Source organism: Cariama cristata, unplaced genomic scaffold (genome assembly GCF_000690535.1).
Source record: "Cariama cristata isolate BGI_N322 unplaced genomic scaffold, ASM69053v1 scaffold40190, whole genome shotgun sequence".
NCBI classification, from domain to species: Eukaryota; Metazoa; Chordata; class Aves; order Cariamiformes; family Cariamidae; genus Cariama; species Cariama cristata.
In genome coordinates, this window is record NW_009595946.1 from 2,631 (window position 1) to 14,256 (window position 11,626).

General features: G+C 41.9%; 1 protein-coding gene across 1 annotated transcript; it reads left to right on the top strand.

The window, feature by feature from the left end:
• Nucleotides 1-270: 270 nt before the first annotated feature.
• On the top strand, nt 271-10,289 carry CCNF (cyclin F; the record flags this gene model as incomplete). Its single annotated transcript, XM_009704005.1, is given in 17 exon segments — nt 271-396; nt 399-418; nt 848-954; nt 1,894-1,961; nt 2,750-2,943; nt 3,301-3,354; nt 3,901-4,005; nt 4,565-4,642; nt 5,029-5,180; nt 5,828-5,992; nt 6,601-6,724; nt 7,081-7,261; nt 7,716-7,803; nt 8,353-8,452; nt 8,779-8,909; nt 9,096-9,265; nt 9,826-10,289. Coding segments are annotated over 17 exon segments (2,327 nt in total), but the record flags the coding sequence as incomplete, so codon positions are not given.
• Nucleotides 10,290-11,626: the final 1,337 nt, after the last annotated feature.

Below are 11,626 nucleotides of genomic sequence, written 5' to 3' on the forward strand. Positions count from 1 at the left end.
AGAGGATTTGCCTGTGAGCCATCCCTTCTGAGCCTCTTAGCTTAATTGACTAAATTCAGCAAGTCACTTACTACTTTGTGGCTTAGTCTCATGGTGTTATGTGACACATGCTAAATTTCTCTAGGATTAATATGTTTGAAGAAGTGTCCTACGCTGCAGTAAATAGGTACTCAAGTGAACGCGTCTTTATGTATGTCTATACTCTGTAGTGCCTTTTTCCCTTGTACTGTTCCATCACTAACTGACGTGTCCCGTGTTTTTGTTTTCCAGTGGTTCACTGTAGATGTTCCAGGTGTTTTTCTTTCCCTTCAAAGCGAAGGATAAGAAAACGTCCTCGTGTCCTGACGCTGTTAACTCTCCCTGAGGATGTTCTGTTTCATGTTCTGAAAGGCCTTCCAACATCCTCTCAGTCAGAGCTGTGAGTCTGCTACTGCTTCCCTCTGTCATGCACCATAGCTTACGTCTGCCTTTAGGAGCCAGGACTACATGTGGAAAAGGCTGGCTTCTTGTGTCAAAGTAAACCTGAAGAAAACCAAAGAATACATGCAGTAATTAGATTTTTGCTATCCCAGTGGTGGTTTTATTTCTCTTTACTCAAACTTAAGAAGACTAGCAGCACTATATGAGTGCTCTGTGTACGTTTTCTGTGGGAATTGTCCTGTTAGATCATGGTGGCTGAACAAATTAGTTTGATTTGGCATCTCTTGCCTTAACGGTGATTAGGCAGGTAATGAGTTGTGATTAACTTGTGATGAATTAGTTAGCTATCTAAAATCAGATTGCAAAGAACTATTTTTCTATTGGTCCCTTTATTTTAGTAATTATTATTTTATGCTTCCCCTTGCAGGTGCACTCACATCTTAAATACCTTGTGGATAATCATGCTAGTGTTTGGGCATCTGCAAGTTTCCAAGAAATATGGCCTTCTCCAAACAATCTGAGGATGTTTGAAAAGTAAGCTTTAAGAATCAAATTTGTCTGACATTGTAGGAGAGGATATTTGAAGGTAGAAACACAGTTCTAATCAGTCCTCACTATGATGCGGGGGGGGAATCTGACTTTCCCTTTTTGTAGAAGTCTTTGCTTAGGGTGATGAAGAATTGTTGATTTCATGTCTAAGCTGCAGCTTATAACTGCTGTCTGTGTAACTGGAGCAGGGCCCATTGCATATACCCAAGTTATTTCTCTTTAAGGGCATTAATATTCCGTATTGGAACATAGCACATTAACTAAAATCTGTTACTGATGCTTCCATATGAATGTGGAAGCAAGATCAGAGGCTCAAGAGCATAACCGTATTTCCAAGTCTGAGTTGGCTTGGTCTCTTGTGCAAGCCAATATATTGAAAAATAGGTAAATTTCAGTAAAGTTCAGGTAAAATGAATGAAGTTTAAAGCGGTAATGATAAATCTGCTTAAAAAGGATGGAGAAGGTCTTCTTATCCATCCGATTTGAAGGGGATCTATCAGTTTAAATGTCCTGATAATTGTTTTGCTTCTGACTATTGCTTTGATGCATGTATTATAGTCTTTCTGAAGAAGACTACCATGTGCACATCAGTTTGGAAGGGACAAGCACAAGGGCTTGATGCATGTCCTTGAGGGTACAAGTACCAAAACGTTACGCGTTCTGGTGTTGGGGATGTTGCATGGGTATGGGAAACGGTTCCTATGAATTGTCAAATTATCCTGGACGTTGGCATATGAAAAGGTTGCAGCAAGAAAAGCCTCAGCATAACTTACGTTTCACTTCTGTAGTAAAAGCACGTATGCTTATGGCTGGTGGTCACCAAATTCACAGCCTGGCCTCTACTGAAGTAACTTGTTTGAGTGTGTGGGCCTGGAGGCACCTACTGATTTTCAACCTCAAGTATTTTCTCCATTTCCCATTCAGGGCTGCTGAAAGGGGTAACTTTGAAGCTGCTGTGAAGCTGGGGATAGCATACCTCTACAATGAAGGCTGTAAGTGTGGAAGCTTGTACTTGGGTCTTTGGGGAAGATGGCATGACAGAAAGAAACGTAGATGAGCTTAAGGCTTATTTATAGATACAGATCTATAATTGTCTCGTTATAAAGTTAGCACTTTTACTGGCTGGTTACAAAGCTATTGCTCCTGTATCTCAAACAGTGATGCTTTTGCACCCAAGTTATAGAGCAGGGAGGTGCAGAGCCAGTTTGTTGTCTTCAGTGGGTGGGTAGGTCTCATTTACTGCGATGCCTCTTCAGTTTTACCTTTCGGTGCAGCTTAAGCACTGGCCACTAAACTGCTAGATGTCAAATGATAGTATAGTGCACAGCTCTTTTAGAAAAGAAGTCAATGCATAGCTTGTGAAATCATGTTTAGAAGCTATCCTTTGTAAACTTCTGATCAAGCTTGGCTACTTACATAGTGTGACAAATGTAACAGAAGGGACTGAAAATTGACAGGAGGAGGCTCCTTGCAGAGGGTACCAGCAAGGCAGGTGACTTGCATACTAATTTGTTGGCACACTGATAATTATTAACATTGCTTTGAGTGTTGGTATTTGCAGAACGTTTCTCCCCCCCATTTAGGGTTATATGTTCCTAAAGACTGACTGTAGTAAGATTTTTCTTCTTTTGTCAACTCCATGATTTTTAAGGCTCTAAAGGGAAGACACTGTTCAATTTTTTCCTGATTGTATCCTATTGTCTGTCTTGGCCTGACTAAATGCCAGGCATGCGTTGTGAATAAACTCTAAGTGATTTCTGGCTTTTTTTTTTTTGTTCAGTGTCCATCTCCGATGAGGGTCGTGCAGAAGTGAATGGATTAAAGGCATCTTATTTCTTCAGTGTGGCGGAGCGTTTGAATGTGTGCACAACCCCATTTATCTGGCTCTTTATCCGTCCTCCTTGGTCCTTGAGTGGAAGCTGTTGTAAAGCTGTGGTCTATGAGAGTCTCAAAGCAGAGTGTCAGTCTGAGAAAGTAAGATTTCTTTCTGCCCATGACTTTAACACAGGCTAGTAGCTGCATCTAGTTATTTTGGAAAAAACATTTTTGTTGCTCCAAGGAGGTCCCTATGCTCTTGATGCTCAAATGACTGTGGATCAATCATTTCAATGAATTTATTGCCAAACTACACTTGGTATATCATGAGTGCCGGAAGCCTGCACTGTCTCTTCTGAGAGATTCAGTACTGTCTCAAAGATAACAAAACATTGAGGAAAGCAAGGGGGAGAAATGATTGAAAGGCAAACAAAATTGTAGTCTGGAATTACTAGCAAAAATTCCTATTGTTCTTTGTTTATCTTTAACAATGCTTTATCTTAATACTTTCTTCAGGCTCAAAAAGGATCTATTCTCCACTGCTTGGCTAAGGTCTTGAGTCTCTTTGAGGTGAGCAGTATTTCTAATGTGTTTGGGTACTTTTTTGGTGATGCTGATGCTGTTTACCTTGATTTAAAAAACAAAAAACAAACCAACAAAAAAAACCCAAAAACAACAAAACCCACCAAACCAGCCAAATGCTCTTATATTCCTCAAGTGGCCTAGGAATTTCTGTTATCATGACTTTAATTTACTGGTTGTTTAAAAGATATTGAATTCAACAAACAGTGAAATTAATTTTGGCTTGATCATGGGCTTGCAGTGTGTTCAGGTCTCAAAGGAAGCCTTCCAGTCATAATGCATATGAAAAAAAAATAAAATCCTTCAGTGGCAAGCAAGCCAAAAAGCTTTTGTCTAGCAGAGGAAAACCACTAACTGCTTCCTGAGCCTGGATCTTCAAATAGCAGCACTGAGTAGATGTGGGAGCACCCCTCATAGTCTGAAGGGGACTCACAACTGCTTTCAGTACAGAGCTGTTCTATAGCTTCTGCAGTATTGAGATCTCGCATCCAGTTGGCTGGACAGCAAAAATACCGTCATGCCTTTTCTTCTTAGGATGAAGAAAAAAGAAAAGAATCCCTTGAAATGTTTGAAGAATCTTCAAAGCAGGGTTGTTTAAACAGCTCCTACCTCCTTTGGGAAAATAACAAAAAGGCTGCTGTAAGTAGTTGGGTTTTTTTGTGTCAAAACAACTTTTTCACTCTAACTTCTGGACCTCTGTTACGTGCAATAAACATACACAGAAAGAAATTGCTGTTCCTCAGAGCTTACCACCTTCATAAATGAGGAGAGCGCTAAGGACTCTCTCAAATGAGCTTTGGTGTCTGCCTTGGTGTTTAAAGTGAGTCTACAATCAGTTGTAGTTGAGGTGCAAGCGAAAGTTCCTTTATACTAACTCTGCTAAAGGTATAGGCACTGCTGGCTAGTGATCATGTGGCTCACTTGGGAACAAGAGTGGGGAGACTGCCTGCGTTGTTGTTAATAAATCTGCCAAAGCTCTCGTGTTGGAAGCCTGAGTGACCCGTCTCATTTCCTGTGAGACCTTGGGCAAGAACTGAAGAAAGTTTCTTAAAAACAATGTTGTTGTAATGAGAAACAGGCTGGTTGCTGAAATAATAGATGTACCCGCAGGCAGTGTTTTTTCTCTCAATCTTAGTACTACAATCCTGTTTGTTATGTAAAGGTAATGGGTTTTGAAATCTGTTTATATTCTTTGTAGATGTCAGATCCTGGCAGATACCTCCAAAGTCTCAGGAAGCTACGAGACTACGCAGCAAAGGGCTGCTGGGAAGCACAGGTAAGACTGACTTTTCCCAGGAGAACAGTCTTTATTTGGTCTTTTCTATGCTGCCATTGTAGGTTTAGACTCCTCCCTTTAGAAGCAGGATCAAAATTGCTGAATAATATCTATATATGCATGTGTGTGTTTACTCTGCGGGTCCTCCTCTTTTAGACAATACTGCATGTCTGTGGTACAATCTGAGTAAAGATGTATCTTTTGATGGACTTAAAAGCCTGCCCGCAAATAATGTGTGTTCAACATTTGAGCCAAACTAAGAACTACTGATTCAAGTAGTTGGTCATGTTTGCTCTCAGTTTTCAGCAGTAAAATTACAGTACCATCCTGTGCTGCCTTTTTTTTTTTACCAAATGCAAATTACTTTTTGTCTTTTTCTACTACAGATAGCTTTAGCCAAAGCTTGTGGGAATGGAAACCAACCAGGATTAGAAGCAAAATCTTCCAGTGAAATGGTGTCTCAAATCTTTCAAGCTTCCCATCCTATCAACAAGCAAAGTATCTTCACTGTGCAGAAAGGAATGAATGAAACAATGAGGTAAAAAGATGCAGGAGTCAGGCCACATAGCAGAAATCATTGCCTATTTCCCTGTGCATCTGTAGAGGGAAACAAATCTAGAATGAGGTCTGTAGGAAGCTGGAATTTTTTGCTTTACTCTTCTGTGATGCATTATGTACAATCGGAGAAACACAGGACATTTCACAGAGGAAGGATCAGAGCCCTTGTTTCAAGCCCTGACGAAAAGCTGAAATGAGGTGTCTGAGGTTTTTTTTCAGGACTGTAAGTTCTTGCATTTGTCAAGATTAACAAGTTCTTGAAGAACTGGAGGCACTGTTTGACTCGTTGGAGCTATAGTTACTCTCTAGTTATCTTAGGGGGCCCTTAGCCTCCTAATGGATATGCCCTACCCTTTCCTTGTGCAAGTGCCTGTTATAGGACAGCTTCTAATTCCATTCAACAGACAACTTAAGACAACTGTTGACCCTTCAGAGAATAATAAGCCTCTGCTTGCAAATCCTTATCTCAGTGCAATGTGTCATTTTTCTGAAAATTCTTGTGGTGAAATTTCTTGGCTTGCAACTTTTGATTGGAGAAAGAACTCGGTAACTAGGCATGGGGAGGGTGTTCAGCACTGATTTGAATGGCTTCTAACTGTTCAGATTATGTGTCTCTCTTCTGTCTAGGTACATCCTGGTCGATTGGCTGGTAGAAGTGACTACCATGAAAGACTTTTCTAGCCTATGCCTTCACATGACAGTGGGATGCGTAGATCGTTATTTGAAGCTGAGACCTGTAGCTCGGGCCCAACTCCAACTTCTGGGAATAGCCTGCATGGTCATTTGCACACGGTAGGGGTTCTGACTGGCTTTTTCCCCCCTCCTTGCTTATAATAATACTGGAAAGAATCTTTGGCTTCCCTCTACATTGACTGTTGCTTGAGCTGTGTTCATGTACAAACGCAGTCTCTGCAAATGAGACACACAATGTTATTCCTTGAACATGTTTTTACATATGGAAAAACTCCACAGTGGTGGATTTGTCCAAAGGCATTCCATCAGCAACTGAAGTCTTTCACACCATATTGGCATGAGTAACCCTGTAAGGAAAAACTGTAGCAGTAGTGTTACGTAGTTTAGTCTGTTATGCTCAGATGACCCACATGGTGTGGTGGAAAATTATTCTTCTGTGTTAGTTTCCTTAACATCTTGCATCTTAACCTAGGAGAGGTTTCATAAATGAGGAACTGGGAACGTTCTAGAAGGTGGTTCCAGCTTAAAGATGAAAGAAATGAAGAGCTGCTGTTCTTTCTTTCCTGGCCTGTACCTGGGAAAGTACCTTATAAAGTTGTTTAACTCTTTGGTCATCTTGGGTACATTTATCTGCCACAGAAACATTAGTGCAGAGGTGCACAAATTCCCCTTCTGGGGCTAACTGTTAATGTTATTTAATATTGCAGTTTCATCAGCAAAGAGATCTTGACGATACGGGAAGCTGTGTGGCTAACAGACAACACATACAAATATGAAGACTTGGTCAGAATGATGGGCGAGATCATTTCTGCCCTAGAAGGAAAGATAAGGGTGAGTTTGGAAAGTGGATGGAATATTTCACCCCTTGGGCTGTGATTGAAGTCAGGCTGTTGTAATTAGCACTTCTCCTTATCTAGGATGTTGGGGTTTTATGTGAGTGTTCTCAACCAGCTGTGGAGACCATGCATATTTAGCAGCATGCAGATACAGAACCCTCTGCCTTTCTGTAGAGATAAAAACTTAAGTTTTAAGAGGCCACTTATTCTTTCACTGGAGATAGTTTCAATGTCAGTGCAGTAGTTATCAAAAAACCTAATGTAGTGAAAACAGCATCTCCTGGAAACAGCTGTTCTCAATACTTGGTGCTTGTCTTGTATTTCCAACCTCTGTTCTCCTTTCCGCACTAGATACCTACCATTGTGGACTACAAAGAAGTATTGTCAAACATAATCTCGCTGGAGAGAAGAACTCTTCACCTTTACAGCTTTATTTGTGAACTGTCACTCCTAAACACAAGCCTTTGTGTGTATTCCCCAGCTCAGCTGGCTGCTGCAGCACTGCTGCTGGCTAAGATACTACACAGGCAAGGTAAGGAACCTTACCTTAAGCAGAGCTGCAGCATGGTATGTCAGTTTGCCTTGTCTTTTTAGGGAGCCTTTGGGGTTTTTTTTGGTGTTACTTTGTCTTTAGGCAAAATGTCCCAATTGCTTGGCTGGGGTCGGGGGAAAAGAGGGGGACAGATATAAGACTTTAGAATGAGGAGTTGAGTTCAGTCTATTTTACTTCTTAATAGCTATGATGAACAAGAGTATTAGCCCCAGACTATGCAAACTTTGTGTTTAAATGAGATTGAAGCATTTCTATACTTAGGTATAACTTCAGTTTGGCAGGCAAACCTATCCTTGAAGCTAATTGTGAACTTGAACAAACTACGTGCAGGTGTAAGCTTGTAAAGATCATAATCTTTATCCCATAAAAAACCAAAGTCTGATTACAGAACTACCCAGCTCTGTGAAATAGTAATATGTATTCTCTTCTCCAGCACACTCTTGGACCAGCCAGCTGTCCGAGTGCACTGGTTTCTCTCTTGAAGAACTGTTGCCCTGTGCACTAAGCCTCCACCAAAGGTGGTAAGTTCTGGAACTCTTTTGGGAGGGCACATGAGTACAATGAGTATTACTGCTCTTGCAAACATGCTGTATCTACAGAGTCAGCCCTTCTCGGTGAAGGAGGTGGCTTTGGGAAATTGCCTTGCTCCCCCTGCCATCAGGCAGTAAGGCCTAGGGGCCGGTTCAGGGACAGCTCTTCCATTTCTCCCAACTGGTAGTGGCCCCAGGTTACAGAAAGTGTGATGCTCCTCAAGGCTCTACAGGTTTCAGTTTGCCAGACAGCACTATTTTCAGAAGTGAAACTGGATTATTGGCGAGCTTCAGAAGGCGTTCCAGTAGCAAAAGTAGCTCATTTTTTTTAGAGTTCAAGGCAGATATGTTGTCTACCTCAAGGGACAGAAAAGGAATTAGATGTACCAAGTGTTCTGGCTAGCTTTTTAGCAGCTCTGCTGAAACACCAACTTCCTTAGCACAAAGCTGAGATGGACAGAGGGAAAGTACTGAAATTGGCAGGTTTTGTTAACATTGTTTCACATATTTTAACATTGGGGATTTCATCTTTCTTTCCAGTTTCCATAATAATGTCCCAAAGGATTATAGGCAGGTGTCCTTAACTGCAGTAAAACAACGATTTGAAGATGAGCGTTATGAAGAAATAGGCAAAGAAAAGGTAGGCGAGCTCTTTGTCTTCCTTTGCTGATGTCTGACACCCAGAGTGAAGTTACCATATGGCAGGATGTAGTAAACTTCAAATAATGGGAAGTGGGTTCTAACTTTAGACTTTTGGAGGAGAGAATATCTAAATAAAGTGGTAGTTTTAAACTTGATCTGCAGGGACTGTAACTGCTTTGTTTGAATACATGTGGGAAGAACTCCCTGGAATAGATTTTTCCTAGACAATAGATAGCCTCCTTCTGGCTATTTATACCTTCTGGGAAGCTCACGGTCTAATTCTTAATGGCTCTTTGATTATTTTTTTTTTTTTACTTTTTTAAGATTATGAGTTACAGCGAGCTCTGTTCATTGTTGGGTGTGAAACAGGAGGACCCGAAGCCCACTCCCTTGCACACGAATGTGGTGGAAATTCAGACTTTCCTTAGCTCTCCCTCTGGAAACAGATCTAAAAGGCTAGTATAACTCAGTACTGTAAATATCTCTGAAAATTAGCATGAACCTTTCCTCCTCTCTGGTCTTCTGAGGTTTCACTCTTAAATATGATCAATTTTTCTGTAATTACCTTGACATACCTCTTAAATGAGCCAGAAAAGAAGACTTGGCTTTTAACATGCGACTTCTGGATTTTCTCGCTACAGGCGGAGAGAAGACAGCATTCAGGACGACAGAGGGAGCTTTGTGACTACACCCACAGCAGAGCTGTCCACCCAGGAAGAAAGTCTTCTAGATACCTTCCTAGACTGGAGTTTAGATTCCTGCTCTGGTTATGAAGGTGATCAGGAAAGCGAAGGAGAGAGAGATGGAGATGGTGAGGGTTTTATTCTCCTTATAAAAGACAAGAGAATTAAAACTGTCTCTTCCTCTTTGCTTAAAACTGTTTCTCAGGCAACAGAAGAACTTTCAGCTGAAAAACAGTTGGAAAAAAAAAAAACCTCTCCCCCTTCCCCAGTGGTTCTAATTGTTAAACTATTTTAGAGGTGTGTATATATCTGTTCTCCTTATAATGCTTCTGAACATGATGAAGGGTTTTGTAGCCGCTTAGCACTTCAAAGTGAGACTGTGTTCAGATACTGCTGATGGTGGACCAAATGTGATGAATGGCCCACTGTGTTAGAAACGCTGTATTCTCTGTTTTGCTGACTCTGGGACTGGCTGTTCATTTTCTAAACACCTCTTAGTACCTATCCAAACCATCTGAGGGGGGCCAAAGTTACTATTTAAGTAAGGGTGAACTTAGTGCACTATTCTCCATGTGTAAGCAGACAAGGTTTATGCTCATGCTTGGTTTTTTTTTTTCTGCTTGATTCTGTGCTGAATGCCTGCTTGGTGTTGCCCAAATCAAAACCTTTTTCTTTTATCATCCCACAGTGACAGCTCCTAGTGGGATCCTGGACATGGCAGTGGTCTACATGGACCCTGCGGAGCACTGCTGTCAGGACTCCAGCGATGAAGACAGCCTAGCTGCAGCGTGGGCTGGGCCCACGGCACCACTGAGGGAGGCTAAGCTGCTGGATGACACTCACAGCCCTTCAGCATCTCTCACCCCAAGAAATCCTCACCTGGATGGAAGCTCAGGCTACTCTTCTGTCAACAGTGCCAGTCCTCCATCTTCTGTAGGAGGCAGCCTTGGCGTACCTCTAAGACCTACCTCAGCACTGTCTCTTGGCAGTGCCATGAACAAGGAGGCGTGCCTGCCCCATTACCTGGAATCCTGTTTACAGCCAGTCTGTGCTAGGCCTAGTGATGGCAAGTGTCACAGAAAGCAAGTCAAGCGAAAAAATGTGGCAGAGCACACTGAAGAAAGGCTGAACCTAGGCTTCTTAAGCCTCTGATTTCTTCATGCTCTTTCCTTTTCCAGGACTCCTGGAAACCGTATTTCTGTTGTAGTCATACAGGGATAGTGAATAATTGTTAATACCTCCAAAAAGTGCCCTTCCCCTCTACTTTGCCTATCTTGTGATTCTGTAGCTCACTTCTGGGCCATTTCCTTTGATAGCTGCCTTTTTAAAGTATTCCCTATTGTCTGATCCTCTGCAAATTCTTCTCTATCTATGAAACTTTATAGCTCATTTCTGTCATACCTCACCAGTTACTCCTTGGTGATTAAAAAAGAACTCGTCATGTCCCTTGCTTCACTGTGAGGCCTGGCACTATAAAAGAAAGGAATTGACTTTGGTTCTCAAGTTACTGGATGTAACACTATGCTTGAATTTTTCCACTTGAAAGACCTTTTTGAGGCTGAGCTGCCTTGTCCCTCTGGCCAGGTACTGTCTCACTTAACTGGTGCTTCCCTCTTCTATGTATATACCATTTGCTGCACTGATACAAGGTTTTTATGGATACAAGCAAGAGGTAAACGAAGGCTCAGGGCAGGGCTGAGCTTCTTTTTTACCTACCTCTCAGCTGGTTTTAAACCCCATTTGCCTCTGGCTCTAGTTGCTGTGTCTTCCTCACCTGAAAAATCTTCCTTCTGTGCCTTAATGTGTCACTGCCCAGTACTACAGTAATGTGATCTCTGTGAACTGTTACCCTCTGTTGGAACAGTGTGGCTGAGCTCCCACCTCCAGCCCCTGCCTCTCTCTCTTTTCCTGTCTCGCAAAGTCTTCCTTGCTATTTCCATTAGTGTGTCCTCAAGGAAAGCACAAGTCACTTAACACTAGAAACAGGCAGCAATGCCGTAAGGGCGGACAGTTTGTCTTACCGAAAGCCCTAATTTAAGCCTTGCTACTGGCTCCTAACCTGCAAGGGCAACATATACTTTTCTTATTGAAGGTGAAATCTATGCTGCTTCAGTAACAGTTTGAAGAAACCACCTCCACTGACCTCAGCCTAGCAAGCCTGGGTTAAAGCTCCTTCAGCCTGTGAACGCTAGGAAAACATTACAAACAAGTAGTGAGCATTGAAATACCAAGGTACAAGACTTCCACGAGACATCACTGAATTTAACACTGGAACTAGACTCCATGACTCTTCCTTTGTTTAGAAGTTACTGTGGCAGATGGTAACAGTTCAGATATACACACAGTGTAGTGACTTTTTTATAAAAGTTTTTTTAATATAGATGGCTCCCTGTCTTACTTCAATGACTGATATCCCACTCACTTACCTCACTGACCTGGGCCTTGGAGAACTGATGGGAGGGCTTGGACAGGCATACCCTTCACTGGGT